The sequence below is a fragment of the Aspergillus japonicus genome, assembly GCF_003184785.1.
Source record: "Aspergillus japonicus CBS 114.51 unplaced genomic scaffold BO86scaffold_54, whole genome shotgun sequence".
NCBI lineage: Eukaryota > Fungi > Ascomycota > Eurotiomycetes > Eurotiales > Aspergillaceae > Aspergillus > Aspergillus japonicus.
The window spans coordinates 16,622-36,220 of NW_020291691.1; the positions used below are offsets into that span (position 1 = coordinate 16,622).

At 50.5% G+C, this 19,599-nt stretch overlaps 5 protein-coding genes across 5 annotated transcripts; 2 read left to right on the forward strand and 3 right to left on the reverse strand.

Annotated features, from left to right (window-relative positions):
- Positions 1 to 347: 347 nt before the first annotated feature.
- BO86DRAFT_344659 (ER lumen protein-retaining receptor) lies at positions 348 to 2,064 on the reverse strand. The gene is made up of 3 exons (XM_025669178.1): positions 1,595 to 2,064; positions 1,245 to 1,531; positions 348 to 1,176 (listed from the first exon to the last, which is right to left on the reverse strand). The coding sequence occupies exons 1-3, from the start codon at positions 1,698 to 1,700 to the stop codon at positions 568 to 570; spliced, it is 1,002 nt and encodes a 333-aa protein (XP_025524575.1). The 5' UTR covers positions 1,701 to 2,064; the 3' UTR covers positions 348 to 567.
- A 4,124-nt stretch (positions 2,065 to 6,188) lies between these two features.
- On the forward strand, positions 6,189 to 7,485 carry BO86DRAFT_175037 (uncharacterized protein). The gene is made up of 5 exons (XM_025666541.1): positions 6,189 to 6,951; positions 7,015 to 7,062; positions 7,121 to 7,153; positions 7,212 to 7,295; positions 7,351 to 7,485. The coding sequence occupies exons 1-5, from the start codon at positions 6,280 to 6,282 to the stop codon at positions 7,390 to 7,392; spliced, it is 879 nt and encodes a 292-aa protein (XP_025524576.1). The 5' UTR covers positions 6,189 to 6,279; the 3' UTR covers positions 7,393 to 7,485.
- A 1,035-nt stretch (positions 7,486 to 8,520) lies between these two features.
- Positions 8,521 to 10,942, forward strand: BO86DRAFT_391547 (purine-cytosine permease family protein). Its single transcript, XM_025672626.1, has 7 exons — positions 8,521 to 8,628; positions 8,904 to 9,354; positions 9,410 to 9,563; positions 9,618 to 9,690; positions 9,743 to 9,856; positions 9,911 to 10,616; positions 10,672 to 10,942. Exons 2-7 carry the CDS (start codon positions 8,905 to 8,907, stop codon positions 10,753 to 10,755), a joined length of 1,581 nt encoding a protein of 526 aa, XP_025524577.1. The 5' UTR covers positions 8,521 to 8,628; position 8,904; the 3' UTR covers positions 10,756 to 10,942.
- A 2,506-nt stretch (positions 10,943 to 13,448) lies between these two features.
- On the reverse strand, positions 13,449 to 14,643 carry cox5b (cytochrome c oxidase subunit IV; the record flags this gene model as incomplete). The annotated part of the gene is made up of 6 exons (XM_025673866.1): positions 13,449 to 13,543; positions 13,609 to 13,699; positions 13,757 to 13,857; positions 13,958 to 14,116; positions 14,334 to 14,390; positions 14,553 to 14,643. 6 exons carry the CDS (start codon positions 14,641 to 14,643, stop codon positions 13,449 to 13,451), a joined length of 594 nt encoding a protein of 197 aa, XP_025524578.1.
- Positions 14,644 to 15,203: 560 nt separating this feature from the next.
- BO86DRAFT_402510 (MYB DNA-binding domain protein) lies at positions 15,204 to 16,270 on the reverse strand (the record flags this gene model as incomplete). Its single annotated transcript, XM_025673867.1, has 2 exons — positions 15,204 to 15,326; positions 15,398 to 16,270. The coding sequence occupies 2 exons, from the start codon at positions 16,268 to 16,270 to the stop codon at positions 15,204 to 15,206; spliced, it is 996 nt and encodes a 331-aa protein (XP_025524579.1).
- Positions 16,271 to 19,599: the final 3,329 nt, after the last annotated feature.

Here is a 19,599-nt window from a genome sequence, read left to right on the forward strand (position 1 = left end):
TAGGCGTTTTTTGCCCTCCAAACCAAAAGGGAAGAAAAACAAATCGGCCCCCCCTCCATAGTCTCTGGTTGCGCTGTCCACACGTAATACCCCTTTGGCAACTTTGTAACACTTTTCGCCCATTTGCTGCATCGATGCACAGATCCTCAAACACCTAGCCGTGGCTATGGCCAGGCGCAGCAATGTGCGCGGAGATCAAGTCTGAAACATTGGGTCCGTCTGTTAAAACCTGTTTCATCCCCATGTCGAAGCCCGTCTCGGATGACTTCATCCCAATCCTGCAATAGCATACAGCCATGCTGCGAACATTCGAATGCGAATCCTGAGACTGTTCTAGTCCTAACATGGTATAGATGATCGGTCGTCACTACTGCGCTTTCTAGAAGGATTTGGAATCACGGAAATTAGTTGACATGAAAGAGACACTAGAGATGATCATTTAGCTTTGAAGGTAGGATGACATGCAATCAGAGCCGAGAATCGAAGTTTGCACCCAAGAGACAGTAAGCAGAGACGTAGATCTGCACCAGAAAAATCTATATATGGCCCAAAAAAAGAACAAGCTATTCAGAGTCCGCTCCCAGTGGCCCCAGAAGAGGCCTTGTTCGCTTGGTATGCCGGAACGTCATCTTCCTCATCATCCGAGAACCCTTCTAGGCTGTTATCATGGCTCGAGCCATGAGTTCGAGGCCGTTGATCCTCCAATGTGTCATCGGCGGAGACCGAGATCCCTCTTGCGCCCCATCGGTTGTTCTTTGGCCTTTCCCCGTTGACCCTCTCTTCTTCAAAATCGTCATCATTCAGACTCTGCTCCTCATCCGCCACCCTGCGTTGTCTGAAATTGAGCACCTTGCTCACAAGCCAGCTGTGGCGGAAGTCGTCCGAGTCAACCACACCTCCGTTGCGAAGCTTCACACGCTGGCGAGAGTAGTAGACCCAAGCGAAGTCGATATAGAAAGCGGTCTGAACAAGCCCGAAGATGTCGGCAATCGGCTCCCAATAGCCCTCGGCGCCCAGTCCGCGTACAAGCCAGTTCAGGATGTAGAATGCTCGGTATGATCCCAGCATAAGCAGGTAGTACGAGTCGATGACAGTCGGGACGGTGGTCTGGCGCAAGAGGAGCAATTGGGGCAGGACACACACAGATTCGAGGATGATTGAGAAAGCCCAGCATGTCTACTCATTGCAAGACACATTCTGTCAGTACGGTGACAAGCAGATAGGAAGTCCATGATTCAGCTTACCTCAGTGAACCACCGACCAGATTTGTACTCCTTGAATATGGCAAGGGAGATAGGAGCCAGGACAAGCGCTAGACCAACAGAGATCAAGCCCATTTTCCATGCTCTCTCCTTCTCCCGTGTGCGGGGGAAGACTTTCATCATCAAGAAAATAACGTAGAATGACGTTAAAGTATAGAAGATCTTGAAGAAGACAAGATAGAAAGATCCCCAGGCCTCTTTTCGAAAGAGGTCGAGGTATCGAGTGACGAAGACCAAGGCATAGAGCATCTGAGTAAGGAGCGAAACACCTGCATTGTAGCACAATTTGTTAGCATCATGAACAGTCAAGCCTCGTATTACAGTGTACTTACCTTCAGCGCTCTTGTTCCGATGTATGGCCCATATCAGGACGCATTTCGACCCGAGGTGGGAGAAGTCGCCCAGGGCGCGGAACAAGTTCATGTTGATATTCACCATGGTTGCTTTTGTATATAAGAGCTGGCCAGTAGGTTTAGGTGTTCAGCTTCGCAGTCTAGGATACCTCAGGAGCCTCAACTGTTACCGTTGAGGCTATCAAGCAGGTCACCGAAAGACAGTGTGACTAACTGTGGACCGTGCTTCGTTTATCAGCAAGGCGCGGTCGGGGGTATATGGGTTGTCGTCCCGGATTGTGTTGGAGATATGGGAGAGGTGCACCAGGCAGCCTGATTATAATAAGAGGACGGATGCAACAGGACAAGTGGGCTATATATAGCTTGAAACAATAGTGATGGTAAAAGTGGTGGTTGTGAGCTCAACGACGGTTCAGTCTTATCTGGTCTCAACGAAGGGGGAAGCTCCGTTCACCGTCACAGCGGGATCCACCTCAAGGCGCAAGAAGCTGGGGATGTTCCCGTGGCCGCGTGTCCAGCACGTGATCGATCAGCTACCTGTCCGGCGGATGACGTCAGCATTTACCTTTCCCTCCAGTATAGCTTCACAATTATCAGTTTATGCTCTTGTCCATGTTAGAAGGCGATCAGGAGGCATAGATGCTGGATAAGGGAGACACACAGCTCCTATATGTATGCTTCGTGCTATTGTTCATGAATCTCCCAATACCCTCTCTTAGTCGGCTCCTGCTGCTCTAATTGTTTGTGTCAATTGAATCGACGTATCATCAAGTCTTGTCACCGCTCTTCTGAGATCGCCTCCCAAGGCATGCGAGACATACCACTAGCTCCCTTTTAGGCTAGTTGGGCATTGTGGGCGATCGACCCAAGATATGCTTACAAGCTTTGAATCGATAAACAATCGCCAAGACTTGTTGACAGCCAATCCAAAGATGTATGGTTCTATCATGGAGCTCGCTGGTTTCAAATATTGAATGGGATGAGCTTCAAAGATCCACACAGGTATATCTCTATTGGTATAAAATGTATCCTTATGCTGTGAGTCTAAGGAGTCTTATCTACTTGGAGAAACCTGCAGGTATTAGCAACTTTCACGGATTCAAATGCGAGTCCGTTCTATACGAATTGTGCAATAGTAGCTTCTGTTTTCGACACGTGATACCATTCGTTCAGTTTATGCTGAGAAGTTCATGGAGAACTAAGAGGAGCTAGATCGAATTAGAGACTCGACATGTACATGTATTATGTAGCTAATGCTCAGCCACCAGCACATGTGCGCGGGATATAAACCACAGACGCATAGAAGGCTTAGTGCTCCAATAGAGATAGCTTTTTGAACTGAACTTAGATGAGCTTTCTCCTCGAAAACTGAATTCGACGTACGTGGGTAACCTCGATGTCTAGGAAAGGGATACACACAGTGAGCCCTTGGTCAGAATATCAGGGTCATGCATTTGATATACGGTCCTCCAAGCGAATATGCTGGTTTGTACATGAGACCGAAATGATCAATTCTATTCTGCTCCGATCCATGTCACCTTATTCGATATGTTCTGCACATGCTATCAGCTGTGATGGGAAATCTGTATATGAGCGATAACTTTCGACTAAATAGCGGCGAATCGTTAATATTATTCCTCCCGATGCATGAGCTCTCCAAGAAGCCTAATCATTGTCATTCTGTAGCAATTCATCGCTCTTGATCGTATTCGGCCATTGAGAAACATTTTCTGCACAACGCCTCATCTTATAAGTCCTGCCATGGACGTGATAGCAATAAGTCCAAGCCAACATGTTCGACTGCCAACATCCTCGGTAGGACGATGCTCAATAAGAGCCCGCAGGGGGTCAAATAACGGTTCACGGACCTACTGTAGATCTTTAAAACCCGCCTAGGAGGGAGCCAACTCGGCGGGCGTAGATAAGATGCATACCTTGAAAACCTGGAGAAGCAGCATTGCGGACTCGGGCGGGCACCGGCCTACTTCTTTAACAAGGTGAAGGTCCAGATCGCAGTCCAGATCGCAGCAGCGGCAAATCTTGCATCAGAAATGTCCAGACCATGTCTAGAATACGCGACAGCGAAAAGACCGCCAGGACAAAGATTGGGTGGAAGCAACCGAGAAGGAGGACGGATCATTGGAAACACGGGAGCCCTAGTGGGAGTTCAGGGATTCTTACCCCGCTCCCAGCGTATCCCATCAGGAGCATCTGATTGGAAAGGGGGAGAGGCTGGAGCCCACGTCGACACCAGAATTCACCATCCTTGAGCCTTCGAGATTTGCTTTTTTGGATTATTTTTCTCTGATGTGCCAAGCTCAATGATTGCATACCAAAAATGCTCGTTTCAAGTTGTGGTCTTTCTCACGGTCACCAGATAGTCCAGACCCCGCTCCCTCACTGGCCTTGTCCACCCGCTTGGCCTACCTGGACACTGCAGCGACGCCAGGTTATCCTGGCGAGAACAACCGAGACGGCGGGCTATATGGAACGTATGGAACGTATGTCGCCGCCACCAGCATCATCGCTTCCTGTCTTGTTTGTTGGAAGACAGGATTCGGGGGTGCGGTTTGTGGCTGATGGATGCGCTGGAATTGGACTTCTCGTTCATGGCCGCAACAACCCAAAGTGGTCTGAAGATGATTAACCTTGTGGAATGAGATGCGCGGGATAGAAGGTAGTCAGTTGCTGAGAGAGAACGGAACAAACGGAGAGGAACTCGAAGTAGTATAGGTGCCTTGTGTATGAGTACAAGGATGAGTATGTAGGCGTCAAAGGCCAGACGCACCACCCCTCCTCCCCTCCCATCCTTCCCCCCCACCCCCTCCCCCCTCCCCTCCATAGGTCATAACGGGCGTACTAGGTAGGGTCTCTGCCGCTCAAAATTCATTCGGAAAATCAACCGATCAAAGAGGGGAAATCGCTGCTGGCATTGGGCCTCGGGGTCTGTACTGTATGTACACTTTCTTGTCAAAGCGAAACCATCGATCTAAGACTGGTTGAAAGCGGGACTCGGGATAGGAGGGGAATTACTTCTTTGGGCATGATGATACCATGCAATGGTGTGCAGAAACCATCTCCTGTCCGTCTTCTGGGTGAACTATCAATTGCTAGGTAGACAGCAAGTGAGTGAGTGAGTGAGTAGGGGAGTAATCATTGACTTTATCCACGCCTGCTTAGGAGAAGAAAAAGCAAACACGAGTCGGAGCTCGCGGGATTGGTGAAATGGAAGCTGCTTGGCCATGGAGTGGATTCGGATCTCCCCTCAGCAGTAGTCAGTCTTGTCTTGTCTTGTCAGTCTGTCTGTCAGTGTCAGTCTGTCACTGGCCCGTTCATTCGTCTTCTTTCGCCTTGCACTTTCGCTGTTGCTGGTCTTTCTCCTGCACCTTCTTTTTCTTACCATTCCTTTTCTCTTTGCAGGTTCGTCTCGTTTCTATTTTTCTTCTTTTAGCTCACGGCGAGGAAAACAAATCCTCCCTCTCTTCTTTCCAACTCCCTCTCTCCTCACCCGAATGTTTCCTTAGTATACCTTACCTTCCAATCCGCGTACCGGCACTCCTCCCTCCTGCAAACCGCTAAATGTAAAGGCATGTATGTATCTTTGACCTCTAATCGACTCGATCTTGTCTACTGATTTACTTGCTGATCATCTCTTCTACACCAACGATCAGAACGACGACGATCATCCAGACTACTGACTACTGACTACCTTTCCCTAGCTACTGTCAACCGGCCCAGTATTCCGATTGATTGTCTACCCACATCTACTACTAGACTACTCTCACTATCCTCCTCACTACTTCTTACTTGTCTACCTGCCTACTACTACGACTCTCCTGACAGGCCTCATTCCGATCCGTCACTTAGTCGACTTCCAAGCAACGGGACTGCTACTTCGTGTCTACCTGTTAGAAAAACCTCAGAGTTCTCGAATCATGAACTTCGACCAGTAAGCCTTTCTTTGCACTCTGTGTTGGTCTCCATCTCCACCTGTCCTGACCAGAATGTCTTATCATCGCAACTCCAGTATTCCTCCGTACTATTTCCAGCCTATGTATCCTAAGATGCTCGAGAGGTCTACTTGTGATTGTGCCTAAACCTGTTTATATTTGTTTTCTTTTTGCCCTTTACTTGCCCGGTCCCCCCTCATTCCCTCCTTCTAGTTTTCACCTCCCCTTTCTTTCTTTTCTTCTCTTCTCGTGTTGCTCTCCTTCTTACTCAGATTCGTGCGCCATCTCCAGGTCCCTCGCTGCCGACCACTTCCACACATGCATGTAACATTTTTGTCGACTCTCCCCTTCACTCCTGACGTCCAGCCTCCCTTCCTGCGGCGCTACTACCATGCCGTATGATGCACTGGTTTCATCGTCACTTTGGTGTAACCAGGCGCTCGCTTCCCTAGACTTGACAGGACGATCTACACGGAGCGTTCCTTGAATAGCAGATTTGCTAATCTCCTAAGCGTGTGAACTTACAGATGAATCAACGGAGCGTGATTGGGAGAACTGCATATCCTCAACCATGTCGTAAGTCACCCCTCGTCCTCCCAAGCTCCAGCAAAGTTAGTCTTAGGGCTGCGAAAAAGCTCCAGGGTTCTCTCTGTCCATATATACCTTCGATGAACCACTCCCCAACCCTGGTCATGTGCTTTTCATTCTTGCCTTATGTTTTTGTTTTGCTTATTCACCTGGGGCCTTTGCCTGTCCTTGTCTGCTGATTCACAAATTGACCGTCATTTTCTTTTGTATTATTGGAGTCGTTTTCATTTCTTGTTTTTTTTTTTTTATTATTGCTCAGATTATCCTGACCATTACTTTCATCATCCTCATTCGGCTTCTTATCTACTTCAGCCCTGTATCCTCGCTTCTTGCGACTTCCGCGTATTTATTTCTTATTTCCTTTTTTCCCTTTCATGTATTAGTCACGTCTCTGACACTGACGCCTTCGGGCTCTTCTATGACAATAGGTCTCCTCCAACATCGAAACGAATTAAGACCTCCGTCCCCGCCAACGCACCATCCCATCTGTTAGCTCCGCAACAAGTCAATCCCTACTCACGAGTGCCTTCATACGAGGGCATTCCTATGCCCCAAACTCAGATTCCTCCGCCGAACCCGCGCAAACGCCGTGCTTCGCCCCAAGCAGGCACCACCGCGGCCATGCCAGCTTCAGGCGCGACCGGAGCCGGAGGCGAGCCCGGGCATGAACAGGGGTCTGGAGTACCAGAGCCTACACCGAAGAAAAAAGGAAGGACCAATACTCCCTGGACTGCAGAAGAGGAACAGCGGTTGAAGACTATGCGCGATGCTGGACGCAGCTGGAGCGAAATTGCCAAGGTGCACCAATCGGTTCTGTACCACGTTGAAGCGTGCTAACCTGGTTGCTCTCGGGCTTCGCAGACTTTCCCCACTCGGACCGAGGGAAGTGTCAAGAAGCATTGGTATAAGGTAGGGATCCACCTGAAGCTCGCTCTAGGTCAGAACAAGTTCCTGAACAATGTGGCAGGACATGCACTACGCTGAATTTGCGGAAGATGAGGTAAGAACATACGACCTCCGTCTTAGCGCTGAATCGGTACTAACATAATGACTTATAGTCTGTAGCGCTTCGCGATGCGATCAAAGAATACGAGGCGAACAAGTGGAAAGTAATCGGGCAGAAAGTTGGGAAGCCAGCCAAGGCGAGTTCTCAAAGTGACCAACCCCAGCACAACCGACTGACATATCCCAATATAGGCCTGTGAACAGTATGCGAAAGAACATTTCAAGGACCTCTAGAGTTTACGAAAGATGACGACGTGATGACTATCTGCATATTCTTGCCCACTGGTCGATCCAAGGCATGAGATATGACTTAAGCTGATCTGAGCCAGTGTTTTCATATTCACAATGCTTTCTCTTCATAGTATGCAAAGCTCTTGGCGAAGGGTTGCCGGCGTTAGGTTGTGTTTGTTCATTTCTTAATGTTTATGTGTCAGTCCTCCATCCTCTCACATTCTCGCGTTCCTTTGCGGCTTCAGTTGTTTCCGGGGCTGTCGTTTCCATTTCTGATGATACACATTGCTGGTGAATTTGACTCCCTGTCGCGTATGTCCTCGGCTACTCTAAATAGACTTCTTTATGGGTCTGGAAATTCAGGTAGCGGGCAAGAGTCACATAGTAGACGAAGAGAACGATGTAGATGTGCCTGCATTTGGAAGCTCTGCAGAGCAACCTGCAGGTCGCTAGCGAACAAGAATGTAGGTTGCAGACAAACAGCTTACCACCTTGGCAGGATGTGATTGGAGCAATACTCATGAAGAGTCGACGATCTAGATCTTACAGGCCGGTGAGGAGATTGCCGCATAATATGCACTGGTATTCGTAGTATAGTGTACGTACTTAGCGGTAGACGGAGCGGCGTACTACTAGGTCACTAAATAGTATAACGCACGGGTAGGAAATTTCATCCGAAATCGGGGGGGGCGGCGGCGGCGGGCAACCTTTGAACCAAGTCCGCGGCGAATCCGCGGCTATGAGGAGACTATGACTCGACCCAGACCCCGCCGCCGCCGTTAAAATCTATCTGGGGGGTTTTTACTGTACCCGCTCCACCTTTTCGCTCACACTACATTGCAGTCATTGAGACAACACCGGGGTCATTCCTCTCTCTTGCCCTCACACTCTCGGGTTTTTTTCGCCTTCTATTACAAGCCATTTCCAGCGTGCATTGCGCACTTGTCAGTGTTAAGTGCTCAGGTTAGTAGAGGAATCGTCCATTGCATTCACCCAAGTCGCTTTTCCTTTGGCTGCCTACTCCCCCACACAAAATAATGGTTTGCCACAAAACCCTGTTGAAATCAGTATGACTGACGCACGACTGAGATCGTGTTATACTAGGTCTGGTCGCCACAGTCTTCCCCCCATCGCAATCACAACGTCCCCGCACATACAGGCCTCCCGTCTTCTCGCAGAACCATATGCAAGGGACGGCTATCATGAAGACGAGTAGCGTGGTTTTGTCTGTCGATCAAGGTATCTAAGTAATCTGCCTGCATGAAGACCGGTGTTCGACAACTGTACGTTACACAGACTATCTGGGGCGCTCTCTCTCTCTGTCGGTGTGGGGAAAGGGTACTCCGTCTACTAGCGAGCGAGGGCCCCAGAAAGGTGTGATCAACTACGTTGTTCGTTCTGAGATTATACGGTTGAACTTGATCTGGATAATTCCAGCGAAAGGACTCATGCGCGCTTCTCGCTATTCTCAATCCCGCTTCTTTGAACAGGTTTGTACTGACCAACCACAACAGCATGTCTCCCGAACAACCAGTCGCCGCCATGAGGCGTTCCTCTGAAAAGGACATCGCCAATGTCCACTCAGGCTATGATACATCTCGTCCTATGAACAATGGCGACGAAAATACTAGTAGGACGGCGCGTGCGCCGACACGCTTGACCTCCTATATCAGGAAATTCGAGCAGCAATTGGTCGAGTACAACTTCGAGGCTCGCGGTATCGAACGGGTGCCGGAGAATGAGCGGATGACCAAGTTGACCTGGGTTGCGTACCTGCAATCGTTTCTGCTCTGGGTCTCTATCAATCTGGCAGCCAACAATATCACACTCGGCATGCTGGGCCCTGCTACCTATGGTCTGAGCTTCCGCGATACGGCGCTTTGCGCCGTTTTCGGAGCTTTGCTTGGTAGCATCCCCGCGGCATGGATGGCTACTCGAGGTCCAGTATCTGGTATTCGGACTATGGTGAGTCAAAGATGAAGCATTTGCTTAGGTGTCGCGCTAATCTCTACGTCCCCAGGCATTCGGACGCTACTCTATGGGTTGGTGGCCTAGCAAGCTGATAGTCATATTGAATCTGATTCAAATGCTTGGTTACTGTCTGATTGACTCGGTGGTGGGCGGCCAAATCTTATCTGCTGTGTCGCCACGTGGAAATATGTCGGTGGCTGTGGGTACGTTGTCCCATCTGTCAGTCGCTTGAAGTAAATATACTGACAATCGGGAAGGTATTGTGATTATCGCTATCATCACCTGGGTTATTGCTACGTTTGGCATTCAAGTCTTTCATACTTACGAACGGTGCGCTACGATTTCCTTTGCTTTATTCGAACCGGTGCTGACTTGCTTTTAGCTTTGCGTTTCTCCCTCAGCTCGTGGTGGTCTCCATATTGTTTGGCGTGTCCGCCAAACACTTCGACCTTTCGGCCTCGTCCACCGGGGATGCTCGCACAATTGCTGGAAACAGGTAACCTCTTTGACGCTTGGTTTTTTTGTGCAATGTTGACCATCCGGAATTTAGATTGTCGTTCTTTTCCCTGTGTGTTAGTTCAGCTATAACCTACACGCCACTTGCAGCGGACTTTTTCGTCTACTACCCCCAGAATACATCTAAATGGGCCCTTTCCTCCCTCTCTCTGGCAGGGCTGACATGTTCGTTCACCATGGCGATTATCTGCGGTGCTGGCCTCGGATCAGGTGTCGCCAACTATGCGAAATATAGCGAAGCATATTCCGTCGGTGCGGGAGCCCTCATTGTCGAAGGCTTCAGTCCGCTGGGTGGGTTCGGCAAATTCTGCTCAGTAGTTGTCGCGCTGGGTTTGATCGCCAACACCGTGGCTCCTTCCTACTCAGCTGGAGTTGACTTCCAGATTCTCGGACGGTATGCGGAAAAGGTTCCCCGAGTGCTCTGGAACACCTTCGGGGCGGTGATCTTTACTGTATGCGCCTTGGCCGGTCGGAGCAACCTTTCTGATATCTTCACCAACTTCCTGGCTCTTATGGGCTATTGGGTGGTCATGTGGGTGGTCATTATTCTGGAAGAACAATTCATCTTCCGGTTCCGTAGCGGGTACAATTGGTACGCTTGGAACGATCCGTCTAAGCTGCCCGTTGGTATCGCCGCTTTGATCGCCTTCCTGGTTGGCTGGGCCGGTGCGGTTCTGTGCATGGCGCAGGTGTGGTATATCGGACCCATCGCGCGCTTGGTGGGCGAGTATGGTGCTGACGTAAGTTGCAATCGAGTTTTGCTTGTTGTGTTTTGCTCACTGACGTGCGAAATAGATGGGTCTATATGTCGCATTCTCGTGGACGGGCCTGGTGTATCCTCCTCTTCGGTACTTCGAGCGGCGTTACTTCGGTCGGTGAGCATGATGAAATACTGGCATACCGCATCGTCTCTGCGAGGGCTGAGTGAGAGCTGGGTTGGAGTGTATATGGTTTGGGTGCGAGTCAGGTTAGTCGAAGGGGTCGGCGGGGTGAATAAGACGAGCCATAAAAGTTATATTTTATTGTATAATATGATGGTTGTCATAATAGGCGTGGTTATTGAGGGGCACGGACTTTATTGTCTTTTTGAACTATAGCAAATAGCTAATATTGCTCATTCGAGCACCTAATATTGATTGCATTGTTATAAGAAACCACTATTCCGGATCGAGATGCCCAAGACATTGAAGCTGGAAGCACAGAGTACAGTACGTAGCATTGCAGAGCCGCATGATATGACAATTCCAACAAGTGCAACCCGAAGCACCAAAACCCCGCCAAAGCACATCGCATATTCCTGAACAACCTCATACCGATTCATGTACCCAATGACCTTCCCAGATCTGAATCACCCCCTCGGCCGACGATACGAGTCCAAGCTCAGGATTGTGGGTGTGCGGCTGACCAATCCATTATCAAGCAAGCTAAGGCCTATATGTACAGTACTTTGTTAAAGGTCAGCGTCAATCATAGCAACACCGAACAATCTCCAGACTTCTCCGTGTACATCGGAGCAGACTACGGAGACTGGCCAGAGGACGATCACCATCTTCCCTGATGGCGGAATGAACCGCCATCCGCCCATCCCATCACAATCGGCAGTTCCACCCACCTGCCTGGCCCTGGAAAAAAAACCCCCCCGACGCACCCCCACTCCACGCCAAGCTCAAATGAACCCAAATAAAAACCAGGAATACAAGATACTGATCACCTCACATCAGTTTAGACCAGTCCAGTCAAAGCAGTCCAGACTCTCCAGAGTATGAAATCAATTTTACTTTCACATAGAATGTCATGATCAGGTAGATAGTAGGAGGTAGTTATCTACACTCCAGCCTGAACCACTAAGAAACGAATCAACCCGAATCCCGAGTCTCTTGCCTATTCGGGAAGAGAGCACTCACTTCCCCCGGCCTTCCCTCAGCTCAGCTGCAGGCTGGGCGCAGCTCCCCGCCGTAAGCATCCGGTCCATCCCATGATCCATCCCGGGGCCTCCAATCCAAATTCATTGGATGAGACCTGGCACACTGCACTGCAGGCACTAAGTATATGAGTGTTACTGTACAGAATAGGTAGTCCACCCGAACAATCGGAAGCTATAATATCTCCTGAAGATTGAGAATAAACACCGCACAGCAAAAAAACAACACAACACAACACAACACAGAAGTTAATTCCTGTACTTCAATAGAATAATGCCAGATGAATCGATATAAAACCACAGGCTTGCTTACCACAGGATATCCAGGTACGGTGGCAGGTAGTTATAGTTTTGCTCCCTAGCAAGGGTGCAGTACTTCTAGTCTTCTGACCCCGTGACTGCGACATGTTTCCCGCGAACGGCCGGCCCGCCGGTCCGGGGGACAAGGACAAGGACAAGGGCAAAGGACAGCAGACTACGGAGTACAGGGAACCCAAACCAGGTGAACCGGTAACGTTAGCTGTAATTACTGCACGGGAGAGGGCTGGAGAACATCATGCCATACTCAACCTCCAGGCTTAGGCTCACGTCACATCACCTTCCGCCGCGGGCTTGACCGCCCCGACTCACCTTCTCCCCCCGGTCCCCTCCCAGGCAATTAGCTAGAGTCGGAGTGAGAGGATGGATCACTGTTCCAACTTTGCGTGATGCTTACAGAATATTTTTTTGTTGTTCTTGTGGATCGATATATTCGGGTTGAGTCTTCATGCTTGTTTACTTTTTGGAATAAGATAGATATACGCTGCATCTGAAGAAGCAGTTGTAGTTAGCTCATGTAGAAAATGCAGATGTGTAGGGCAACGGAATTCATGTACACCTGATCGAGTGGGATGCATCCATTCATGACGGGACATACTGCAGCTAAGTTAGGGTTAATGACATCAACGACCAAAGAGGTCTCGGATAGCGAATAGTATACTCCTCCACAAATATAACCATACGGTAACCTACTCGACGACAATGTAGGGGACGGAAGGGTTTAGTAACGAAAGGCATGGATAATAATCTTTTATAGCCAGCGGAGCTACATTCATCCTCTAAATCTGATAACCGCTCCAGCTTATTCTACAGGCATACAGGGTAGACGAAAACCAAGAACTTTAAAAACACAGTAACAGTACAGACAGACAGGGACCCAGCAGAAAGAGATAGAGAAGTGCACCAGGTGTCAAACCAGAAACATACAACATACAGAGGTAGACAGGTCATTCAAGAACGAGACTCGGGAACGAGAGGGGGAAGAGAGAGAACAAGACATCTAAAGAGTACGTCGGAGAACAAAGTAGAAAAAGTAAAAAAGCCACACGGGTTTTCTCATACACAGCATTCCTCAAAAAACAATTCAAGAAAACAGAAGACCAATTGCTAGCTCCATCCGGACGATTTCCTGATGACATCTCTCTCGTCTTTCCCGAACGACCCTCTTGAGCTCTCTCCTCTCTCAGATCCGCTCTTCCTTCCCGTCCCTGCCATGTCTTTGTACACGTACAGTTGTCCTTTTATCGAACCCATTTGCAAAGAATCCATCACCCGTTACCGGGAATGGATCAAGATAAAAGACAATCGCTCCATTTATGGAGGTGTCAAATATTTACCGGTACCAGTACTCAGGCTTGACGTAGTCGGCGAAGGTCTTGGGCTCCTCATAGGGAGGGTGGCCGTGGTGGTCGTGGCCGTGGTGGTCGTCTGGCCGCGAGGACATTGGTTAGCAAGTTGTGCCCGACCGATGATGTAATCCAACGATGACTTACGGGCGTGGGGGTCCTCCTCAGGGCCGACGTAGTTCAGCTTGACGACGTTGCCGCACTCGCCGCAGCGCTCGATAGGGCGGTCACGGGAGACCTGGCCAGTCAGTATCCGGAGCAAGGTCCAATCGAGTGGGATTCAGCAAAAGCTTACGGTGAGCCAGTTGACCTGGTGAGAGTCGGCGGGGAAACCAGTGCAACCAGCGTACTGCTCATCACCGGCACCGTTGACGATGATGGGGTTCTCAAGAGTTCCTGCAGTTCACTTATGTCAGGGACCGGAAACGATCATCGATTGCATCCACAGCCGGCACACGCCTGGTGGACATTATCCCGCGGGGAGAATTCGACGTACCCTTGCGGGAGGCATCCAGAGGTCTCATGTCGAAGATGTCGATGCCCTGCATCTTTCCGGTAAGTTCGAGACGCTCGAGACCGGTGGCATGCTCGATGTCGGTGGGAATGGTACCAGGCTTGGCACCAGGGGGGACAAGGTCTTCCTCGGTCTTGATCTCTGTGGGACAGGAAAAGCGCACAATTAGCATCATATCCAGGGAAACATCATACGATCCGTATGATCCGAATGTCTGCACCGCGGAAGCTCGACACCTGCCATCGACTCCCTCAATTGCAGCTGCCGCTCGCGGAAGAAGCATAGTGAAAATGGTGCAGATGAAGCAGGCTCGAACAATTGAGACGTCTGCGCGACAGGAGGATGTGCGGGTACCTACCCTCGAAAGACAGGATCTTGCCCTCCTTGCTGACCTGCCACTTCTTGGCCTGGTCGACTAGAGGTAGAAAGCCAATGTCAGTGCATGTATCAATATCGAGAATGCATTATGAAATAGAATTGACCGATGTCGGCGCCATTGGCGCACACAGACACAGATCGATAGTCTCTGGGGTGGGCTGAAAAGGCGGTCTTGGTCTGACTCTTGAGGGTCACGTACAGCGGGTGACGGAGGAGGAGAAGGGACGAGCAGCGATGGCCCGGGTGGGAGTGCGCCTGGCGAGGGCGAAGGCTGTGCGTTGAAGGAACATTGTCCTGGTGGATAGTGATGCAATGACGGCAGACAAGGCGAGACGTTTGGAGGAGAGGGAGTTTGGAGGTTGAGGTGAGTTTGAAGCCGCTTCGGCCCGTGGTCGTATGGTCTTAGTCAGCCGTGTGGGATGATTGGTTGCGGAGCTACAACGGCCGGCTGCAGAGACTACTTGAGCACATAAGCTTTATCAGGACATGGCTTTAGGGCTTAGGGCTATGTGGCTTGCGCCGCTGGTCTCTTTGCTTCATCGTAGTGTCTAGCCTCACTGCCTGACGAATATGGCCGCTGCCACGAGACGAGCCACTGCTTTAGTGAGCATTAGCGCCTGCAAAGTGAGACCGGCGCAGGGCCCCTCATTCTGCAGCAGAATCGACTTATCATACACTATCAATCTACTCCGTACCGTACATTGACCCCCCTCTGGTGTCAGATCACGCCATGAACCTCACAACCGGTTCCTACGTATCTGCACATCGAGGAAAAACGTGACAAAGGAGCGCAGTATTTGAGACATTAGACAGAGTACTGGGACGTAGCAAGATTATATTCAAATGACAGTCATTGAAGTTGCGTCGCTTTCTCGCGACAAGCGGCTGGTGTGAAGCCATTGCCAACCTTCCCTGCGATGATACGCCACCGATCGTTCTCGTATTCTTGAAGGGCACGTTGCAGTCTTTGGACCTGTTTTTATCCTTAATTAGCCCATCACTTCACATACGCAGAAGTGTATCCTTGAATAAGAAGAGACTCACCATTTCATCGCTCCAGGTGACGTCCTTCGCTTTCAACTTGGTGCAGTATCGAACCTGCAAGGTACCACTCGTCCGGCCTGGAAAGAAGTCCGCAATTTGCTTCCAAGTTAGGTTTTTGTTCTCTTTTAGTTCCACTAGCAGAGCATCTTCCTCCGGTGTGAACTTTAGTTTGGGGCCTCGAGGCCGGGGAGCCGGTTCAGGCATCCCGGGCTGGCCTACAACACTCGGAGGACCGGACGGCATAGGCGAGGCTTCGACATTCATACCATGGCGCCCAGGGGTCCGTAGCGCCGCATGGGGCGGGAGGCGATGGTGGTGGTGGTGTTGCGGCAGCCCAACAGATTCTGCGTGCCCAAAGCCGTGTCCTGGCATCGGAGGCTGTTGAGACGGTGCCCCGTGGACAGAGAAGAGCATTTCCGGCGAGTGACCATGCTCGGCCTGCCCGTCTGCGGGAAGGACCGATAGTTGAGGTCTAAGACCATGGTCTGGCTCATCTCCTTCTGCCTCTGAATGAGGCCGTTTCTTGCCACGGTGGAGTGGAGGGATTTCGAAGCTGGGCGGGGGATACTGGACAGGAAGTTGCCGTGGAAGCATCGGCGTATGGCCAAGGACAACGGTCTGTGGCATGTCATGCACTGATGGCTGAGGGGTCGCCGTTGGAAGGGCGGTCGCACTCGCATGATGCTGTGAGAATGCTGCGCTGCTGTGAGAATGCGGTTGCGAGAAGGGGGGTTCGGCCTGTTTGTGATGGTGGAGGTGCGGCTGTGGCGTGTGATAAACAAGCGTGCTTTCCTGTTGCTCGGGCTTGCAGGTGGCATGTTGAGAGTACTCAATCGCATAGTCACGATACGGATCCGCCAGAGTAGCGGACATGCATCTGCGCCGCTAGAGCTTGAAAGCCCTGGCAGGCTGCTCAACGCGGCTTAGAAAATGGTAAAAGGTGAGTTCGAGGGAGTCGATCCCAGTAGAAGAGGCCTTTCGCTGGTAGGACGGAGTTAGGATTCGAGAATAAACCAGCGATGAAAGAGAGCTTGATTCCTGAGTCGACAGTGGGTTGTGCATCAGCCGATATCCCTCGTCATCTAAAGGGTCGCAAGCTGAGATCGCAGTCTCCGTCACAACAAAATCACGTTGTTCAAAGCAGTTTTCCAGTACTAGTCGACGTTAGGGAAAGGCAGAATAAGCGGACTGACGTGACCGAAGCGCCAAGTCAAAGAACTTGTTCATCCCACGGGAAATGGATGGAAGTAAAGAGGCCTCATCGAAAGCAGCCGAACGCATTTGAAGGGGAAAGCGGGACACTTGAAGGCGACGCACGGTCTGGCCAACATGAGGAGAAAGAACCAAACCAGTGGCAGGATAAAGATGACGGATATATAAGCGATAACGCACTCACCTAGATCAAGAAAACGTTGAAGACCAGGATTTCGGAAATTGCCAGTAACCCTGCATCCGTCTGCTGCACCTCAATATTGGTTCCGACTCAACCGAATCTACAGAGTCAAGCCACAGGCCTCTATAATGGGAAGCAAACGGTCAAGACGGCCAAGAGGTAAAACCCGTCAAGCCCCCGTCACTGGAGATGCAGAAACAGATGGGGAAGAGACAAGTGGAGGCGATGCCGGGATACTTCTTCCAGCTGCATGTAAAAGTCCCGTGCAGTGAGTCGACTTATTCTAGGATATATAGGCCAGTTCAGCCAGAATGGGCGGTAGTTGTAAGGTTCTGGATAGGGAAAAAAAGTAATAAATAAGAGAGTACTGGGGGATTTTCGACGAGACACGGAGATACTCCATACAGCCCGAATACAGAATGGTGCAGGTGGGCTGGGAAAATAAATCCCCCATTTGACGGACGGATCGGCATTCCAGTCAAGCTTAGTTTGCAGAGGGGCCCAGTGTGAACAACGGCCATAGCTAGCAGAGCCAGCGATGTCGAAGGATGAGGCTACGATTTGCCTTCCGCCGGCCCGTCTGGTGGTTGCCAAGGCATGGCAGACAGTCGTGGAGAAGGAAATTAGAGTCAACTGCCGGGAGATACAAGTATGAAACACTAAGATAGACAAAGAGTCTAAGAGGCTTCCTGGATGGGTTATCGGCGCCCAGCTTGCTTCTGGCGGCGTTTGGACATCATTCTGGATGATTGATCAGCTAGAAGCGGGGAGATCCAAGCCCAATCCATACGTAGGCCTAACATAATCTTAAGTTAACTTATTGGATACGAACGTGGGTTGAGTGACCTCTGGGCTCTGTGGATTCGGGTTAAGGGAGTCAAACCTGTTGCTGGCGTGCTCCTAACTCGCTCAGGGAATTTGCCCCCTGTCAGAACAAGGCCCATCGTAGGTCGTCGCAGCAACTCCACCCAGTGAAACGCCAATAGCGGAGGAGGGATGAGAGCAGTCGTCGTGCGAGACATCCACCTGAACAGGGTGAGTTGAACCACTAGCGGGAGAAAGACTAGTTTGTTGTTTGGTGGGCCATCACCATGACTAGGCAGGTGAGTTCCGGCCGAGCCTTCTCATGAGGGATGGTGGAGTTTCTGAGAGTATATAATCCCGAAAAAGGCTTTGGGGGCCCTTTTGGGGGCAGGAGGCGCGGGAACTCAACCACCGCCAACCCACACCCACTCGATAGATAGATAGGTTGATAGATAGGTATGTTGAGAAGGATACAGCAACCTTCGGGATATGGTCTGCAAGCATCGTGCCGCCCGCACGAAAAAAAAAAAAAGTGGCTGGTTAGCTTCGAGGTCCAACCGTTTGTCCACATCTATTTTCCCCTTTTTTCTGTTCCTCTGACTGGTCTCTCACGGGGAAATCTTTCGCTCTTGGGTCCTTGCGCCGGGAGGTCACTAGACAGGGTGACCATGTTTCCCCTGGCTTTTGCTACTCCGTGCTGAGTACACAAGTGACCCCATCAACAATGAGAAGCCGGATTGACCCTTTTCGTGAGAGCGTCTGTCTGTCAACCTTATTTGCTCGTGTCTGTTAGATTACCCTGGCGGACGAGCCCCGACAACGGTCGGAGGCCGAGAGCTTAGCGCGTGGGTGTCTATGCCCGTGAGTGGGTTGTGGGCGCACGAGGGGGGGGAAATGGAGGCCTAGAGCTGATGGCCACTGATGATTTGTTGCGGGCGGTTTTAAGCCCGCTCTATTGCCTACTTAGTCAATGAGCACGGCTGTCATGATTCATGTCCACGGGTAGAGCACCGGAGCTTATACACAACACGTAAGACCCCTCCAGAGCCTGGCGTTGAAGTAGCCTTAACTGGGCGTAGGCTCCGGACTCCGGGCTGGTCTCGGAGTCGGACTTGGTGGGACCTGTGCCCATTGCATCTTGCAGGCTTGCAGGCTTGCAGGCTTGCGGCACAAGGCAAGCTGTTCCGACAGGCGTGTTTTGACTTTATTCCCACCCCCAGAGGGCTTGAGCTCTTGAAGCAGTGGTGAAACAGGACGCAATGATTAGATTTCATCGAACCACTGGAGGGAGATTGAGAACGGAGCGGAGGGGCTTTGTTTCAAAGCGTAAACCAGACCAGTGCTGTCCATTATTCTTTGGACATTTTGGAACTAAAGATAGCACGACGTTCACGAACGGTGATGACTCGGACGTGAGCGGGAATACGGGCAACGGGCGGTGGTTTGAAGCCACGAACTAGGGGCACTGCTTGAGAGCTAGCTGGAGCCGCTGTTGCTCGAGAAGGAGAGAAAAGACAATTGAGCAAGAAGGACTGATCCGAATCAGAATCATTCCAGAGAATGTGGGTTTCGGGGCACTTTTTTTTCCACCTTGTTGTGGTGGGCACAGTAGGGCAACAAGATGAAGGAATAGAAAAAGAAAAGGTCCTCGGTGGGAGAAAAATAATATACTGGACTCCAGAAAAGGCAGGGAAGGGAAAAGCAGGCAGAACGATCAGGCAAACAATCAAAACACACACAGACAATACGCAATTGGCTCTGTACCAACCAACAATAATAAAATAAGTAACAATAGCAATCATCAACAAACTACGAGTCAAATCGAAACAAGCAACACACAATCAAATTCTTCTCCGGCCCCTCGAGGTTCGTTCGTTCGGGTTCGTGTCAGCCTTCGAGTCGAGGTTTGCTGATCAACCCACACTTGTGCCACCAGTCAATCCACCTCAAATTCATTTTCTGCAATCTGCATGGCCTCACTGAGTTAAGCAACTACCACGACAAA